The 20591-nt window shown below is 37.1% G+C and overlaps 1 protein-coding gene across 1 annotated transcript in view; it reads left to right on the top strand.

Annotated features, from left to right (window-relative positions):
• The window catches only part of LOC126829642 (phosphoglycerate kinase), a 65180-nt gene that overhangs the window by 18549 nt on the left and 26040 nt on the right, over window positions 1-20591 (top strand). The window contains exons 3-4 of the mRNA XM_050559644.2: window positions 6508-6660; window positions 9849-9993. Coding sequence (XP_050415601.2) covers window positions 6508-6660; window positions 9849-9993 — 298 coding nt within the window. The remainder of the gene's footprint in view (window positions 1-6507; window positions 6661-9848; window positions 9994-20591) is intronic.

The following is a 20591-nucleotide window of genomic DNA, read 5'->3' as shown; positions in this document are numbered from 1 at the left end:
TGCCGATCTGTAGCATGCCAAGGGCACGTAACCTTTCATTTTGGGTAAGCCGACGCATATCAAAATTTGTTTTCTGGTCACTAAAACAATTAAACTGATGTTTCCACCCTGGAATTCAATGTCACAATGACTGTAACATTCAAAGTCAGAGTCGTGCAAATCTTGGGTTGGACCCCCATGATGATCCCAAGCATCACCTGCATTCCATGCGGTAGCTATTGGTGCGTTTGGGCGTCACATGTAACTGGAAATGTTTCTTCTGTTAGGTTCTATAGTGACTTTTTTCGTAGTCATTTGCATATTTTAGTATTATGCCCCCAAAATCAAATATCCCCTACTTTTTTTGAATAGTATATAATATTAATGAATGCAGGTCACGGATGGCGTTATAATTATAAGCGGAACTGTTATACATTAAACAAGTTGTCGATAGAACACACGTCTAGACAATAAATAGTTAAAGTAGTAAAACTATAGTAAACTTATTATAATTATATTAATATGCTAGTTAAATTAATAACAGTAGCAAGGTGTCTGAAAATCCAATCCTTGTGAATACAACAGGTTTGATATGGATGCAACAAGTTTGTTATGAATGCTACATGAACATGTTCCGATTACAACATGTTAGATTTTAAACATTTTGGCCTATGTTGTGTTTGTAACATGCACTTTGTAATTGAATAGAACTGAGTTACTTATGTTGCAGCAGAACTTGTTTAAACACGGTAATAACGGTAAGCAATCCTTACCATATTGAAATGAAAATTGGTTGACAGAGATCTGCAGTGAAAAGGCGATCTGTCAAAATAGCCGTCTGATCCCTATTTATAATACCCGCAGAAAACGACTAGCCAATCAGAAGACGGCGTGTAAGCCGCGCATGCCAAGTGACGTCTCACGCTTCAGTTCCGCCATGCCGGTTGACAAGCGAACGGAACTAGCTGTGCTGTAAGAAAAATACGAATTACAAATGTATGCAAGCTCGACAACAGCCTATTATGTCGTAGTTTACAAATAAGGTATTCGGGAGTAAATCACATTCAGGACGATCCAAGACAATGCATAGTTTATTGGTTATTTAATGGCGAAGTGTGATTTACACGAGCGTGAAAATTTCTAGCGACATGACTATTGCGCACGATAACTGCGCATAGCCCATAATAATAACAAATAGTAAACAATGGAAGCGGAGAAAATACAACTGGATATAATAACGAAATAACATGATAATATATAGAATGGAGGATGATATAGAAGGCAAATGGTATAATCATTACAATAGTCTCAAGTTGAAACTTTCTTTTTTTCTTCTAAGTATGATTGGTTTGTACATTTTTATCCGTCAATTAAACATGTCATTGCCATCAGACCAAGAACTAACTATTCCTAAATATTTAAAACTTTATTTTGATATTAGTCTAATATTATATTAATATATTATTCCTAAAACTTATTAGTAAATCTTACTCTTAATTAAAATTAACTTTATTTAATCATTAATAAACGTTGATGTGTCTCTTCAATTATAAATTTCCAAACTAACTTTGACCTCTTGACCTTACAATTTTATAATTTCCATTTCTGTTTTAGAATTCTGCCAAAAAAATTTCATTAATATTTTATGTTTCACCCGTCAGTAATGTGACCTTTTTGACATAATCATTTAGAATTTTGTATGTGAGCCAAACAAATACACCAATGCATGAAACAAGCCGGCCGTTACCTATCCCATCATAGTGCACATCTCAACCCACATAGTTTCATTCGAATCACCACTGAAGTCACGTGCCTTTTACACATGTCAAATTTAGCATAGTGTGAATACTATTGTTTATAATAACCAGTACAATGTGACATGTCAAATTACACATTCTAATCACCTCGCGTTAACAATTTAAAGCAAAAATTTAATAAATGACACAAAATAGCATTTAGCAAATATATTATTTAACGTTTATATTACGTTTCTAAAGCAAAAATTAAATACATAAAATCATATACGGACAAAATGTACACTTTTCTAAAAAAAAAATGTTTTATTCAAACCTCCTACTAAACTCGTATTAATAACTTTGCGATAATCTCACAATTTAACGAGCCTTTAATTTTAGTTTTCCTATGAAAAACCATTCCCTAGATTTTAACCACATGGGATCTTAACATAACCTAACTTTTTATTCAAAAGCTAAATTATCATAACTCTGAAACCTGGACTAAGGATCTCAAAATTACATTAGCTGTACACATGGATGGACAACACAAAAACACCAATAATAGCAATTCAACTTTTTATTCAAAAGCTAAATTACCCAATTTAGTCTAACTCGACTAAAACTATAATCTTGAGACTTGGACTAGAGTCCCAAAACTACATTAGCTTTATATAGCTAATTAACCACATATACGAACAACATAAAAACACAAATTAACGAATCTCAGTAGAAACCACGGCCAACTTGGAAACTAGAGTTAATCACTCATAAACGTCATCCCTAGATCTGCTGTCTTTCTACTGCGAGCCGGAGACATTAGTTCCTTACTTTATTCCCTATTCCGTTTCCTTATCATTATTATCTTAGTTATATCAAAAAAAAATTTTTTTTTTTTAAAACCTACTCCCTAGACTCCCTCTTTAAGTCTTGAATTTTACTACAGATATTAACCCGATAATATACACACCTAACCAGTGATATTATATTGTTTAATAAACCTATCAATCTTAACTTATGAATGATTATATTTTATTGTCTATATAGTTAAATTTCAAACATTTAGTTCCTAATCAAATTTTAACCTTAAACTAATATTATTTGATCTGATAATCAAATTAACAAATTCAATTTTCCAGAAAAAATATATTTACTCAATTTTTCGAATATCTTCACCAGATTTCTTTTTTCCACAAGAATTTTTTCTGTTGCTGGATTGTACAGGTTTTCTTCTTCCAAATTTCTTCCAGGGTACTCGACCTCGTAGTCACGTGCACCAAATCAAATATGTATTCTTCTTCTAAAGTGACTTCTTACCCCAAAGGTCGAAACTGCGTTACGGCACCAAATCAAATATGTATTCTTCTAGATTTCCTTGAAGGTCGAGTCTGGTCACGGAAACCAAATCAAATATGTAGTACCATGGCCCTTTCTGTTTAAGTGGAGAGCGGGAGTTTGCGGACCGGTCGCCACATCCTACGTATGACCCATGCATCTTTTCTTACTACATATTTTAGTAGCCTTGTGACTGTCTAGAATTTGTCTCTTTACTTCTGCTTCACGTTGTGTATTTACTTCTTGCTGTTTTCTTAAGATGTTTGTCTTCTCGGTAGTTATAACAATGCAACATGGATACAAACATAATATGGGCGAGTCTGCTGATAGAAATTGCTACATCCTTCCCCTTCTGTAATCAACATGCTGTCGAACGAATTCTCACAATACTGGCCTTAGTAGAAAAATTCTAATTTCCATCGACTGATGATATTCGTTTATTCAGTAATTTATTCAGGAATATTACTAACTTGAACTTCAAGTCATATATTAGCCTATTCAGAATACGACATTCTCCATAACAAATTACCAAAACTTATTTTTGTTGAAGTCTGGTTATATTAAAGTTAACGGGAGCTTCTAATTACCCAATTTTCTACCGGGACCTCATTTGACCCCTGGCCAGTTGGTTTCAAAATAGATTAAAATCCCTGTTCTTATCACAAATGCTAAAATAACTCTCCTCAAGAGATTCAGGAGAGCGATTTACCATTAAATTTTCCGATTTCAGGAGAGCCTTTTTTGACTCTCCAGAAATTTATTCACATGAAGGCCTGTGATAGATGACTCCTATTGACAAATATTTTAAAAATTTAAGTAGTTGAAAATCTGACCTCGTTTTCAGAAGGTAGATAGTTGAAAAATTTTGTTGACATTTCTAGTTTAATCCACCCATTTGTAACGGATTCTGAAAGTTTCAAGTTGAAATCTTCAAAACTAAAAAAAGTTACACTCAGGATTTTCATTGTTTTCAATTTTAAGCTTAGAATTAGGTCATGCACAGGCATGGTAGAGATGACATTTGATTAAGTGGGCCAGGTCATTATAAACAACGCTCAGGAAATTAAAAGCTTGTAAACCGACTCTCGTTCTCTTAATCAAACCAGATGCTTTTAGTTGATTTTCATGCGCCCTAATTTCATGTGGACATATATTGTCTGTCTGTCCACAATTTGTTTATGGACACTCTAGTACAGGTCACAATTCTTATCTGATTTTGTCGAAACTTGAAATACATGTTTATCTCTAAAAGATCTTGGTTCCTTTTAATATTGGCATGTATCGGAGCGAAATTTCATGGATTATGGCCCCTGATTTTACAGAAAATCACAGCTTTAGCTTGTGGACAATCTAGAGGTCACAATTTTCATCTGATTTTGATGAAATTTGAAATGCATGTTTATAACCCAAAGATCTTCGTTCCTGTGTATCCCAAATCCGATATTTGCACATTTCAGACCATAACTACCAGGATTATGGCCCCAGATTGTACGAAAAATCCCTTTTTATTTTTTTTAGCTTGTTCTCTATCCATCTCTTCGTTCCTGTGTATCCTAAATATCTCAGTCCAATCCGGTATTTGCGCATTTCAGACCATAACTACCAGGATTATGGCCCCTGATATGACGAGAAAAACCCTTCTTTTTTTTTTCAGCTTTTTCTCTATCCATCTCTTGCAAAATGTGGGCGTGTCTTGTGTAATTGTTTGTGTGTGGTGCAGTCCCCCTGTACTTACTAATATATTAGTTATATATGCATGTTCTAAGCAGCAAAAGAAACGTCAGGTTGGTATGTTACTCTGAATAGACGCATTGCATAAAACATGCCAAATGTTTTTATTGCATATTTGTGACCACATCTCCAACTTTACCTGAGTAATAAGGCTCCTTCCCAAAACACAGAATTGAACCCAGGAAATGTTCTCAAAAACGCAACCTGACTTCGGAGATTGTAATGTGTTTCCATGATTTTCATGTAACTCTTGCTTCATGAGCTGTTCACCGGGACCAGCCCTATAAAATGCACCCCCATACCTGGTTGAATCATTCACACTATAGCATGCCATGTCTCACCACAGCTCAGAGGAACCAGGCGCTTGGAGGACTCAACACTGCCCAAGCCGTTGCCAATCACTTCCAGGTCAATGTTCGGACCATCTACAGGCTTCAGCAACACTTTCGGGCCACCAACACCACGGATGATCGCCCCCGAACTGGTAGACCTAGGGTTACCACAAGGCGACAAGACCGCCATGTTGTGCGACAGCATGTGCAGAATCCCTTCACACAGGCATCTAAGACAACACGTCAGACAGTCGGAACACACAGAAGACCCATCAGTACCGATACAATGCGCTGACATCTCACCAGAGAGAACATCCATTGCCATAGACATTACCGTGGACCAATCCTCACCCCACGCCATCGACGTGAAGGTCTACAGTTTGCCCAACAACACCAGAACTGGTGACACAGGCAGTGGAGAACTGTTCTGTTCACAGATGAGAGTCGGTATTGTGTATCAACTGCAAATGGCAGGACCAGAATATGGCGTTGACTTGCCCAGCATTATTCAGACCAATGTGTCATGGAACAAGACTCGTGGGGAGGTCCAAGCATAATGGTTTGGGGTGGAATTAGCCAGAACCAGAGAGTGGGTCCTGTGGTGTTCCAAAATCTTGGCCCAGGGAGAGGAGGCGGCATCACAGCAGTTCGCTACATCAATCAAGCTCTCAGACCCCACGCCATACCACATAATCATTTCGCACATCATCGAAACAATGTTTTCAACTTCCAGCATGACAATGCCCATGCCTACACCGCTAGAGTTACTCAGGACTTTCTACAGCAGAACGGTGTAAACGTTATGCACTAGACAGCCCTTAGTCTGGACTTAAACCCAATTGAACATCTTTGGGATGAAATTCAGAGGAGACTTAATAACGTACCGAGACCAAACACAGGCTTTTCTGAAAATGTGGTTTTAGGTGCCAATGGCGTTTATCAATCGTCTGGTCCACGCCATGTACAGATGTTGCGCTGCTGTTATTGACACTCACAGTGGACACACCAGATACTGATGTATAGACAGACTCTAAACCTTCTCATAATGTCTTGGAATTGTGATGAATTAATCACTAATGTGTCAACATACTGTTCACAAAAAATTGCTTTGATCCATTTAGTATGTCGTTTTCTAGAATTATTTGATTAAAGTGCCTCTCTGATTTTGAAATCGTACTGACAATTTTCGGCTAAATAAATACCTCTGTAGTTTCATTGGAATTTACCAATATTTTGATTAAATATTGATTGTTAAAATACAACTTAAAGAATTCCATTAGTGCAAAAAACTGTCTAGTATAACTAGGTTGTAAAACAGCAATAATGAATTTCACAGTTTTACATTTCAGCTTGGATAACAGGGTATATGAACCTATATTTACTGTCTTTATTTCTAGAATAGTTGCTGCACTGCCAACCATTAGATATGCCCTGGATAATGGTGCCAAGAGTGTTGTTTTAATGAGCCATCTCGGACGACCAGATGGAAATAGTAATCCTAAATACTCACTGGCTCCTGTTGGTATCGATCTTGAAAAAGAGTTAGGGAGGTAAGTTTATATTGTTTTGATACACTTTTTGTATGCCCATATTGCTATTAGGCATGTCAGCTCATCCTTTCTATGTCTGGTGTCCACAACTGCTTGTGCACATTCTAGAGGCTACAGTTATCATCAGATTGATACACAATTTATACTCATTGTTTACGTTCATGAGACAGACAGCTTTTAATTTTGAGAGTTAAGTAGTTGGATGACTCGATTGTCTACAAAAAGCTAAATTTACAATTAATTAATATATGTGATATGTTTATTTTGGGCTTTAGGCGGGGGAAATCAACCTCACTGTTGACTTGTTACAATTCATTTTTTGTCCCCCGCCTTTTCGGAGAAAGCAGGGGACTATTAAAATGGGTTCGTCTGTCTGTCCGTCACACTTTTTGGGACACAATAACTCTCTTTCTAATTGATCTACAATGTTCAAACTTGGTGTAGGTGTTTATTAGGTCAATGCCTTGATGGAGTTCGAAGATGAGCATTTTCGGCTAAGGGTAAGCAGATATAAGCAATTTGATTGGTTGATGTTTCATTACATCAATACCTTGATTAAGTTCGATAATGAGCATTTTCTGCTCAGGGTAAGCAGAGCCATAAGCAATTTGATGGGTTGAGACCTTGGAACAATAACTCTCCTTCTAATTGAGCTAAAATGTTCTAACTTGGTGTAGGTGTTTATTAGGTCAGTGCCTTGATGGAGTTCGAAGATGAGCATTTTCTTATTAGGGTAAGCAGAGATAAGCAATTTGATTGGTTGATGCTTTTGGACACGATAACTTTAGTTCTAATTAAGTGAGAGTGATGAAACTTGGTGTATAGTTTCATTACATCAATACCTTGACTAAGTTGGATAATGAGCATTTTCTGCTCAGGGTAAGCAGAGCGATAAGCAATTTGATTGGTCGAGACCTTGGAACACAACAACTCTCATTCTAATTGAGTTAGAATGTTCACAATTGGCATAGGTGTCTATTAGATGAATGCCTTGATGGAGTTCGAAGATGAGAATTTTCTGCTTAGGGTAAGCAGAGATAAGCAATTTGATTGGTTGATATACATGAGACACAATAACTTTAGTTCTAATTTAGTAAGGGTGAGGACACTTGGTGTATAGCTTTATTACATCAATACCTTGACTAAGTTGGATTATGAATATTTTCTGCTGAGGGTAAGCAGAGCGATAAGCTATTTGATTGGTCAAGACTTTGGAACACAATAACTTTCCTTCTAATTGAGGTAGAATGTTTAAACTTGGTGTAAGCGTTCATTAGGTGAATGCCTTGATGGAGTTCTATGATGAACATTGTCTGCTTGAGGTAAGCAGAAATAAGCAATCTGATTGGTTGATGCTTTGAGGCACGATAACTTTGGTTATAATGAAGTGAGAGCGATGGAACTCTGAATATAGATTCATTATATCATTACCTTGACTAATTTCGATGGTGAGAATTTTCTGCTTAGGCTAATGAGTGATAAGCAATTTGATTGGTCAAGACTTTGGAACATAACAACTCTGCTTTTAATTGAGATAGAATGTTTAGACTTGATGTAGATGTTCATTAGGTGAATGTCTTGACTGAGTTCAATGATTAACATTTCGAGCTGAAGCTAAGCAGAGCTAATCAATTTCATTGGTCAATGCTTTGGGACAAGATAATCTTGATTCTATCTGATAGAGAGTGATGAAACTTAGTGTATAGTTTGATTGCTTGATACTTCTGAAAAAAAAAAAAATGTGCGATTAATTAATGTGTGTCATCTATTTATTTTGGGATTTCGGCGGGGGAAATCAGCCTCACTGTTGGCTTGTTTCTATGCCCAAATGGATGAAATTGGTTCGCAGGATTTGAATAAGTGAAACAAAAAAGCGTATTGAATTTCAACAATTTCTGTTAATTACTTCTAGAGTTATCGACCTTTGTTTCACCTTGTAGGATTTTCTGATCTCTTGAACAACAAAGTTATCATTTGATCTGTATGAATTTTAAAAAAAACCAGCGAAACCTACCAAATTTCAACAACTTATTATCAGATCTGTATGAATTTTCATGTACAATAATTAATAGAATACAATATCAAAAAAACATCTATTAATATTATCTGAATATTAAATTCATCATTGATCCCATCAAACCGTCTGTTATCGGTTTGTATTACCTGTTTTTATTGATTGGAAGTTTCTCACATTTTCATGTGGATTGTCGTTGCGCCGGTCCGTCCGCAGACAGATGTCCGCTGGTCCGTCCACAATTTGTTTGTGAACACTCTACAGGTCGCAATTTTTATCCCGACTTTTCCGAAACTTGAAATACAGGTTTATCTCCTAACGATGTAGGTTCCTTTCAATAATGGCATGTATCGGATAGTAACTTCTTAGATTATGGCCAAAGATTGTACGAAAAATCATGTTTTTAGCTTGTAGATACTCCAGAGGTCACAATTTTTATCCAATTTTGATGAAACTTGAAACATATGTTTATAACCCAACGATCTTGGACAGTAACTTCCTGGATTATGGCCCCTGATTGAACGAAAAATCACATATTTAGCTTGTGGTCCATTTGATATTCGCGCATTTCAGACCATAACTTCCTGGATTATGGCTCCCTGATTGTATGAAAAATCAGGGTTTTTTTTTTAGCTTGTTCTCTATCACTTGCAAAATGTGGGCGTATCTTGCCTGGCAACCACTTGTTAATAAAACGCGAAGCTGAACGAATCTCAACATTTATATTAATAAACATCATGTTTTACTTTGATCTCTATGAAATTTATGTGCATTATTTACACATAAATTGAAGAAGTCTATGTCATTTGAACAATTTTTGTTAATTACTTCGAGAGTTATGGCCCTTGTTTCACTTTGTAGACCCTTGTGAACGCTCGATCAACAAAAGTTATCATCAAATTTATCATTGCCAGTGAACAGTAACCACCTCCTGAATTTGAGACACATAGTCCATTCTAAACTGAATTTAGTTAGTAAAAAAGAGAGAACACTACTGGTATCAATTTTTAGCATTATAGCATGCATCAAGACTTTGTAAACACTCTAAACATCGTAGATCTTGCCTCCCGTCACCAACAATAAAACTGCTGGTCGGTATATTTCTAATTGCATGTTTATTTATTGCATGTTTATCTATTGCATTGACAATAAATTTGAATTTTTCATTATGAAGGCCTGTCAAGTTTTTAAAGGACTGTGTTGGTGCAGAGGTTGAGAGGGAATGTGCCAATCCCGCTAATGGTTCTGTTATTCTTCTTGAAAATCTAAGATTCCATGTTGAAGAAGAAGGGAAAGGTGTAGATAGCGATGGTAAAAAGGTATGACTATCGGTATGCAGATTTATATATTGTACTTTTTCTTAATTGTTTTAATTTTCAGTTCTGTTGGTTAAGAAGCCCATCAAACACTGATTACCGTAAATCCTTCATATGGGTGTTGATTGATTACAGGCATGTGCATAGTAGCCAAACCATTATCAATGTAATGAATGGTAAAATGATGCAGTCTTGTAAATAAACAACTTATTTAAAGAAGCTAAGTCAATCAATATTGATGCTGTTATCTTGCCGTGAAGCTATCCTAGTATCGAATATTTAAGACACAATTAACAATTTATAATCAGTAGCCTACGCGAGTCATGTACCCTATGGTTTCAGGTCTCATTTTGTAATGAACAAATAAAAACCCTACAACACAATGTGGAAGAAATTGGTAAAAGCTGATTCACAAACAAGATAATGATAATATACCCTTCAAAAAAAGTAGGGGATATTGAAATGCAAAAAACTATGGTGGTTGTGATATGATAAATAGTCATGGACACTTGACATGCTTTGAGAGTATGTTCACAGGTGAAGAACTTATCGCCCCAACAGAACCACTGAGCTGCGCGTGCGACAGGCAATAGCACCATACACGTGGGAGGGGTTCATTGTCAGATTTGACACTTCAAGGAAGGGTTGATGAAAACTGAAGCATGCTGGTTTATCCTATCCATGTTTGCTTTCCTATCAGTTCTTGCATAAGATTTACTGTTTCTTTGCTTTAATGTGTTTTGTGTAATTTGCAATGAGATGTCTTCAACATGATGAACGTCTACGTGCTATTAGCATGCTTCAACTGGGTTCTACACAGCGAGCAGTAGCCAACATGCTTAATGTGTCACAGTTACACCCCATCTGTAGTACCATGGGTCGTTTGTCAGACATGGAGAATGCATGGTCAGCACTAAACCTGGTCGACACATTCGATGTATAACCCATGCATCGTTTCTTACTACATATTCTGGAAGAGCCCATGATCGTCTAGTATTGTCTCTGGTCGCATATGTTTCTTATTTTCTTCTTGTAGGACTCCACTATAAATATTGTGTATTTATTCTGCCATTCAGTTTATGGTTAAATACATTAACAACAATACCACATCTCGTTTCTACATTTTATATTAAGCACTGCTACATATAGGTTACAAAGTTACAAGCATAATAAAGTCATTCTCTCTAACCTGCTCTCGTGCAGACTCGGCGAGTCTGCTGATGGAGATTCCTACATTTTCTCCCTACGAGCACTACATGATGGCTGTCTACCCTAGAGCGCACATTCTTTTCATTATATATTCTCAGATTCACACCCATTAATTATTCTATTGGCTAATTATGATGTAATTAATCATGTGATTGGTCACTCTTGCCAAATATGAAATGGTAATTTCCTATCACATGCTTTTAGAATTTATTCTTAAAAAATACAAATGACCAACATGTTTACTAAACTATAGCTCAGTTAAATTATCAAAATAACCAGCATATACTTCCTATATTTATGGTCATGAATTTAGAATCAATAATATGAAAGATAACGCTATTGTTCCAGCCCTCATATTTCTCCATTCTGTCTTTAGACCCCATGTCTTGTTATTGTCACAATACTTCATAAACAATTTTAATTTGCGTTTCAGAATTAAATTATACCATAACTAATATTTTGGCAATGGAGAATAATTAATCAAAACCATAATATTATTTTACATAGATGTTTATTAGCACAAATTCTTGTTCTCCATATTACTACAAATCGACTACATACAGCCCATTTGCATGCGCGGCGACCGCGTGTTGTGCCTCCACTAACTCGACAGCTTATGGCAAACAGGCTTCAATGGTGTAGGCAGCATAGAAATTGGGGTAATCGTCGATGGGCGCGTGTAATGTTCTCAGATGAGTCCAGATTTACTCTGGATTTCACCGATAGGCGTGCTCGTGTTTGGAGGCGTGTAAATGAGCGTCATGCTAACCTTAAATTCAGACAGCTTGACAGATTTGGGCAATTTAAATGTCAGTTAATACAGAAATGGCGTATTTACTTATTCTGAAAATGTCAGCTCGAAATATTGTGTCTTTTTTTGTCTTCACTTAAGTGTTATGAACTTATAGATGCAAACATTCTGTACCATTTGTAAACTTTGCCAAAATGAGAGCTCCAAAATAGCCAGCTTGTCGTCTGGAATTTGTTATATTGAGAAAAGAAATCCGATCGGAAATTTATTATTGCGTAGCAAATTGCTGTAATTTACATGTTGTTACCACGCTAAAGGCTACATTTTTTAACAGAGTTATTTGAAATTTGGCCTGAAGTACCCTATTCAGTGTTCTGCGTCCTTCATTCAGTTTGAGAATTTACCCTATTGATTTTGATTATCAACATTTTAGAGCTTCCTGCTCCAGGATTACTTCAAGGAATATATATCCAATTTTGTCAACATCCAAACTTTCCTTTTGCATACACTGCAATGGCAGTGATGGCATTTTACCCGTATATTCCGGACTTGTCCGAATCTTTTTTCCAAACGCCAAAAATTGTACGACCAGGAATATGCCCAATCGGACATCAAGACATGGTGAATAATATTCAAATTCCAAAATTAATATAGTGTACTGAGTGTATAACTACCGTGCAACCTGATTATCGTTGATAATACAATAGGCTGGATTGATTAGGTAATTTAAGTGATCGACTATTTATCGTGTTATATCGTCTACACACCTACCTTGATTAACCACTTATTCTGCCTTGATTGGCTGACTTAATTCTTTATCGGACAATTCAACAAATCAATCCTGAACAGAAGTCATTGCTTCTCCTTTGTCGGACGATATATCAATCCAATAAGAGTGATTATAAACTTAACCTGATTAACCCGTAATTTCTCCATTGTCTCACATTTTAATCTCCTTTGTGTCGGACAATAACACGTAGAAATTAGTCATATATGTCACATATCCTGATAGTATATAACACCTCAAATCAACATACATTGTATCCGATAACTTGTCTGTGATATGTTTTCGGTGGAAGCCAAAGTTAAATAAAGATATTTCACACACACGCATATGGCGCTTATATAGTTCAGTAATTAAAATGAAAGTACAAATCTCGCGAGACACGTGAAATTAAGAGATGTATACGTGCCGAATGCAATACGCCTGATGTCTGAGAAAAAATTGTATTTTGATGCCATATTGTCGGATTTATGATCATATTTTGAATGGGGTTTATGTCTTTAAATAAATAAATAAACACGCTAAGAAATGTTGACGAATATTTCGATTGGAATGATGTAAGAAGTTAATTGTTTTAGACGATAGCGCGTGCTACAATCGAATGCAATTATTTAGCAGTTGGTGTCACTTGCTCGTTGTATTAGATTGTTGTTAACTACGGTTTACGGCCAAATAAATTTTGGGATGTCATTTTTTACCTTCCGTATATAAATCTAAACGGAGTATCAGACGAATGTCAGACCCTGCTGAAAAATGTACCGACTTATGACCCGAAAAATACGGTAATTTTTGGGGAGTTTGAAACAGATCGGCAGCAGTCGGCACGCTGCCTTACGATGTCATGTAATATTGTAGGAATATTATTGACATAAATTTGAATACCGTACGGGTTTTAAACATGAAATATAACGAGGTACACCTATTTTTTTTTACATATGAATTTGAATATATTTTGTTGACACGTGATTCTTAATTGTGTTTTGAAAACGTCTGCTTAAATTACGATAAGAGTTATGCCCCTTTATTTTCCTGAAAAAATGTCCGACAAGAAATTTTTTGAAATCCCATCACTGTGGTTAACCCTGTCGATTTTCTAAATTGGGACCAGAGATAACGAATCCTGTTGATGTTTAGCATTCCAGGACCTTCTTTTCCAAAGGGGGGTTGGATGGCTGAATGGTTAGCGTGCGCGCGCTGTATCATAAAGTCTGTCATTGAGTCGACTGGCATGGTTTCAAATCCCCGGTTGTATGTGACAAGGAGTAGGGTCGTCTGCCCAACCTCGTGGGTTTTCTCCGGGTCCTCTGGTTTCCTCCCACTGCTAAAGACCCCTACGCGCAAGCGAATTATTGAAATAAAAATTAAACCATATGTTAGTCCCGAAATGACCTAGTTTGTGTCGAGTGGACGTTAAACCCCATTTCTCTCTCTCTCTCTTCTTTTCCAAAGATATGCTATGAATCTTGCCAGAAAACTTGTGAGCACGATAGAATCTTATCATATATACCTTCCATTTGAAGTTAATCCCCTCTTTTTGAACGTGTTAGAGTCCACAGTTTTAAACACATTTCATTGTGGGAGTATTATGTTGTTGTCTCTGTCTGTCAATCGGTCGTTCTGTAAACATGTAGCTTGTGAACACGATAGAGGCTAATTTTAAATTAAAATGTTTGTCTTCTTTTGACCCTTATATGCTTAACACCAAACTTGAAAAAAAAATCATTAAAAATGGGCTTCTAGCACATTCACATGCTCGACAGCGTGACAGTATTATATGCCCACACTGAAATTTCGACCTCTAACGTTAAAATTTTGGTTTAACGTCCTACTGTTCTGCTCCTAAACTGGGCTAATGAAGACGGGCATACTCCATACAGAGTGCTATGAGAGAAATTTTGCCTGGGCAGCGGCGCTACAGCCTACTCTTATATCGAATTCCAACTGCCAAGGGATCTTTTACGTGCACGCCAATGTGTACACGGGACCTCGGTTTTTTGTCCCATCCGAACGACTAGACAGCTGTCCTTGTCAGGCCCTCCGTCCTGCATCACTGACAAGGGGAAAACCACGCCGGAAAATCTGGATGAACTTTCTCGGCCAATGCAGGGATCGAACACCCGACCTCCAGGCTAGCGAGCTAGCATCTTACAATATGGCCACCATTGACACCTTAAAACTCCAATATCTCGGGAATGGTTGAGTTTGGAGGGTGTAAATGTATTACGGGTAGATAGGAAAGTGTTACAGATGACTCAAAAAAAAAACATAGCCAAATGACATCCCTGTGACGTTATACCATCATATGGCCAACAATTAGCATAAATCCTATATGGCTGCCATTAGAGGATGTAAATGTATTACGAGTAGATAGGAAAGTGCTACCAAAGAACTAGAAAAACAATGCCAGGTGACGTCCTTAGCATAAATTCAAAATAAAAAGATAGGTTTTCAAGTAATTAGCATAAATCCAATATGGCCGCCGTTGATACCTTAAATCTGAAATATCTAGGAAAGTGCTACCAATGAATCAGAAAAACATTGCCAAATTACGTCGTAACGGCATAATGCCATAATCCAGTCATTAGTATTAATCCAATATTGCCGCCTTTGGAAACCTTAAAACTCTAATATCTTGGGAATGGTTGGGTTTAGAGCATGCAAATGTATTATGGGCAGACAATGTGAAAGAATGAAATGATTAAACGAAGAACCGTGACCACTTCCTCGAGAATGTTATGATAGTTCACGAAATTCGACCAGAAGAGATTTATCAAAACAGCAGCCACACTAATCTGCAGTCAGATTATTAAACAAAATCCATCACCCATCCTGAAAAGTATTACCTGGACCAGAAACAATAAAGTTTTTGAGTGGAATGATAAATTTTGCATCAAATTTAGTTACACTTTTTTTTACCAAGAGCTGATCGTGAGCGACGAGCTGAAGAATACATCTCTCGGGCTATGTTTGGTAAAAGCGGCGAGACCCCAAGCAATTTTAGACCTATTTCATTTCCCATTCGGGATACAGCTAGGTCATATTTATGGGCCAGGACTTCGGATAGGTACTTTGAATGCATACGGCTTCTGTACCTCTTATTTGAAATTAAAACAGCAACCGACAGACCTTCTGGAGACACATGGACATGATGTAGAAGCTCCAGAACTAGACTCGCCAAATTTGTTAACCAATTCACACCACGCCAACTTAAAGATTGAAATTCATAGTCCCTGAAATCGTCAATAAAGAAGAATTGTTAGCAGAAGAATTGTACAGTCCATAATTGAAATCCACGTCGATCAGAAACCGAGTGATCAGTCAGGCATTATGCTTGCTGCTGCGACTGGAGACCATTTCCGAAAAAAAAGCTGCTATATGAGGGTTTCCAATAACAGACATGGATCCAGCCAACTTTAGCTATGTTTACTCAACCCTAACATTCAATACTGATGAATGTAATCATCATGGTTATACACTTTCGACCAACCATTATGATGAAAGGCTAGAACTATCATTGTGACGCGTTCTGTATGATGTCGCTGATCTTCGCATTCTTTACTTTGTAAATTGGTAAAACTCGTTAGCATTGTATTGTTCCAAGAAAGACAGGAATCTGAGTTTGATGCGTGTAAAACTCAGACCTAACTTCTGAAATGCTACATGATCTTTCTATGGACTTTGAAGCGTGTCTTCCTATGAATGACCAACGCTGCCTAGTCCCAGCCTCTAATCCCGATGTGGCTAGTGAGAACACCCACTCCAAGATCTTCATTTGGTGACGAAACAGTGTCTGAATAAAATGGAAGGAGGAGTTTTAGAAATCTCCCCGGATATTAAGAGGTACCAACGACCATCTACTAATATAGATCTGCACACAAAGTTTCCTAAATATTAGCTCTCAGCGGAAAGGAGTCAAAGGACTATTTCGTGACTAATGGTTGGATATCTAAAACAACAACCAGAATATCAGCAAACAATTTTATGTTATTGACCAAGTTTATTTGCAAGGTGTGATGTCTTTACAAATTATTATTAGTATGTCAACAATTACCTTCCATAGTTTAATAACTGTAATTTATACGCATGCGTACTATGTATGAATTTGTGCATGTTTCCGGTGATGAGCGTTCTTACTTGCCGCAACCATGTTGTAGAGATGCCATGCTTTCCATAATAAAGCTACTATGTATTATAAGTTTTATCATCGTATCTAATCCACGTAAATATCAGACCCAGTCACAATATGGCGACGAGGATGCTGAGAATCCTTTTCAAAGACGATGCCGAGGTATTTTCTTCGAATTATACGAATCGACAAAATAGATTTAATGGTTGTGGAAGATCAAGTTTTCAGCGTCAAGCACCGCAGAGTTACAGACGAGATCAACAACCACCGAGTTATAGATCTGATCAACGCAGACAGCAAGCAACCTGTTAATAATAATCAAGATCAATGTTTCCGATGCGGAAGTAACAGCCACCGAGCTCAATATCCACATTGTATTGCGTTGAAACAGCGATGTAATTATTGTCAGAAAGTAGGTCATTTCGCAAAGATGTGCAACGCCAGGAACAAAAATCAAGTAAATCGGGTCGATACAGAAGATCGTAGTGATATTGAAACTGAATTAACAGTTTTGACGGTAAAGAATTGTGCAAAATCTCAAACATTGAATTGTCTTTTGACAATTGGTCATACTGAGTTAGATTTTCTTGTAGACACTGGATCTTCAATATCCATTATTTCTAAGCACAACTTCAGTGATTGTAAATTACACACGGCTGATAAACCTCTGAAATCTTACAATAAAACTGAAATTAAGGTGTGTGGTATAATTTATTTACCTGTGAAATTTAAAGGTCGAACTACTAAAGGAAGATTCTACGTAGTAACTTCTGGTAATGATTTAATTGGACTTGATTTGATTGGTAACCTGAACATGACAATTTGTGTTAAACCTTTTACTGGTGTTAGTCATTCTAAAGAGTTTCAAGTCAACAAAATTGATTCTTTTAGTCAATTGAAAACAGTTGCCTTTCCTCTTGAACAAGAAATAAAAGATGAAATTGACGATTTACTCATCAAGAAGCAAGAAGATTATCAAGAAAGTCGATCACTCTAATTGGGTTTCACCTGTAGTGATTTCACGCAGAAAGAATAACAAGATAAGTGTTTCTTCAAAGTTCAAGAAGTGAACTGGCTAGGATTTAAGAGCGTGTCCGCGAGAAAACCATGCAGAAGGTGCTAAGGCTTCAATCACAGATTTTGACCAAATTTGGTTTATAAGTTGGGATAGTCCCGAAACACATAAATTGAAAAAACATTTTTCATATGGTGAAATTGCCCAAATCCGTCTTTTTTCAAATACCAACTTTGACAAGTCCTCACACTTTTACTATATGTAGCAAAAAGACCAAAGTCACACAGTTTGTAAATCACCTAGTGCTGTTACCACAAAATTAATTTCAGACCATGGGTTCCAAGTCGGCCGTATATGCTGGTCGGGACCGGGGGCTTTGGAAAATGACCGAAACTGAATCAGACCGTAGGTCATTTTGCACGTTGGAAAAATAGCATATTTTGTGCTAAATTATAAAATCCCCGGACACGACGAAACTCCATGCGTGTCGTGATGTAAACTGTCGGGTATAATAAAATTAACAGTGTTCAGTAACCCACGAATGGAAACTACTGTCAATTAATTATCCTTGTGTATATTGCCCTAATCATAATCAACAGAGGATTAACATCAAACAGATTAAAAGCTTAACATTTAATCCATTTATTTAGGTGTGTGTGTTTTGTTTCATTCTTTAACTTGAGTTGCTGTTACAGCATATTTGCTGACTTTCAACGCTCGTGCGGCCATATTAACTGTATCAACATCAAACAAATTAAAAACTTTTCTTTGATGTCTTCACTTAACTTGAGTTGCTGTTACAGCATATTTGCTGACTTTCAACGCTCGTGCGGCCATATTAACTGTATCAACATCAAACAAATTAAAAACTTTTCTTTGATGTCTTCACTTGATTACAAGAGTTAATCATGTCAACGCTGCAACTAGATTTTTAATATTTGGTTTAAGGCAACTATTTTAGTGTTATGTTGTGCACAGACGACCTTGACATCAACAGAAAGCAAGAATACGTCTCGCCGAAAGTCCTTGACATTGATAACGTTCGTGATGTCACAGTACCCCCCAAAATGAAATTCACAGACTTGGAGAACAATCGGAATAAAGTGTTTAGTAACGGTTGTGGCCTCCTCTAGCGTCTCGTACTGCTACACAACGTCTTCTCATGGATCTCAGAACATTAGTAAACACTACCCGAAGAAGACGTCGCCACTGCTCAGCAAGAGCATGTTGAAGGTCCTGCAACGTCAGTGGTGGATTCACTTGCTGACGAACACGTCGACCCAGTTCGTCCCATAGGATTAAGGTCTTGGCTAAGCGACGGCCAATCCAGGACTTGGACACCGGCATTTCTTAAAAAATTCTGGGTAGCAATTGCTGTATGGGGTCGATCATTGTCTTGTTGAAACGTTAGTCCAGGCTCATGTCTCTACATAAACGGAAGAGGACAGGTTGCAAAATCTTATCTCTGTACTGGACAGCATTTAAGTTCCCTTGGACAACAACAAGAGAAGAACGTCCATGTGCACAAAAAGAACCCCAAACCATGAAGCTGCCGCCACCAAATCGGTCAACTTCTCCGACGCATACTTGAGCGTAACGTTCACCTGGTCTGCGGTACACTCGAACCCTGCCATCGGCGAATCTCAAAGGGAATCGAGATTCGTCACTGCAGACAACCGAATTCCACTGTCTTTGAGTAAATCTTATGTGTCTTGTGGCCCACACAAGTCAGTTACGGCGATGAAGAGGTGTCAATATTGGTCCATTATAGGGCCTCCGAGCTCGAAGACCAGCAGCCTGCAAGCGATTTCGAAGAGTTTGTGCAGTTACCCTTCCACCAAACATCTCTGTACTTGTGGAGGTTGCAGTGACAAATCTGTTTCTAAGATGACGTAATCGTATTGCTTGATCTTCCTGGAGTGACGTCACATGTGGCGCTCCCGCCCTTGGGCGGTCGGCAATAGTTCCAGTTTGAAGCACTCTCATTCTAAGATTAATTATTGTCTGGCGTGAACAATTAAAGGCTCTTGCAACAGTGACCACAGACTGACCAGCATAGATCCTACCTATAGCACGTGACGTAGACTTTCTACATTTGAAAGGCGCAGCATTTTCTAATAAAGATGAAAATAACTGTTTTAATTTGTTTTTCCAGTTCAAGTTACGTGTGCGTGTTCAGTTTAAGCAAACTTGCATCGATTGACCTCACAAGTTTGTGTTTGCACGTGTTTTTCAGGTTTTTCATCTTTATATGCTCAAAAGTCACGTGATCCACGTGACTTTACAATTTTATGAAATTAAAGGCTTCTTACTACTTACTATTGTTAGAAACACTTTAAAATTTATTTGACTTACCAGAAAAAAAAATTTGTTGAAATTTATCAGTGTCAAGTTTTTAATTTGGCTGAGTATATGTAACAGAAATGTTAGCATTCACTATATCATTTCAAAATGTTGAAATTCCTCACCTCCCAGAATAACAAAAGAAAGCGAGATGATGATATTGCCGTCAATGAATCCGGCTCACGAGGAAGACAGCTCCGCTCCGAAAAACAAAGTCAACCGTAAATTCTCTACTAAATGGTCACAAATGTTCCTGTGGTTAAGATATGATATTCCCACACAAAAGGTGTATTGCCAGGTGTGTTTTTAATCCATTTTTTTTTCTTTTATATAACAGTTGATAGAAGTCACTTTGCTTGACAATGAACTTTTT

Source organism: Patella vulgata, chromosome 8 (assembly GCF_932274485.2).
Source record: "Patella vulgata chromosome 8, xgPatVulg1.2, whole genome shotgun sequence".
NCBI lineage: Eukaryota > Metazoa > Mollusca > Gastropoda > Patellidae > Patella > Patella vulgata.
This window is presented reverse-complemented; position numbering and strand designations above follow the sequence as displayed.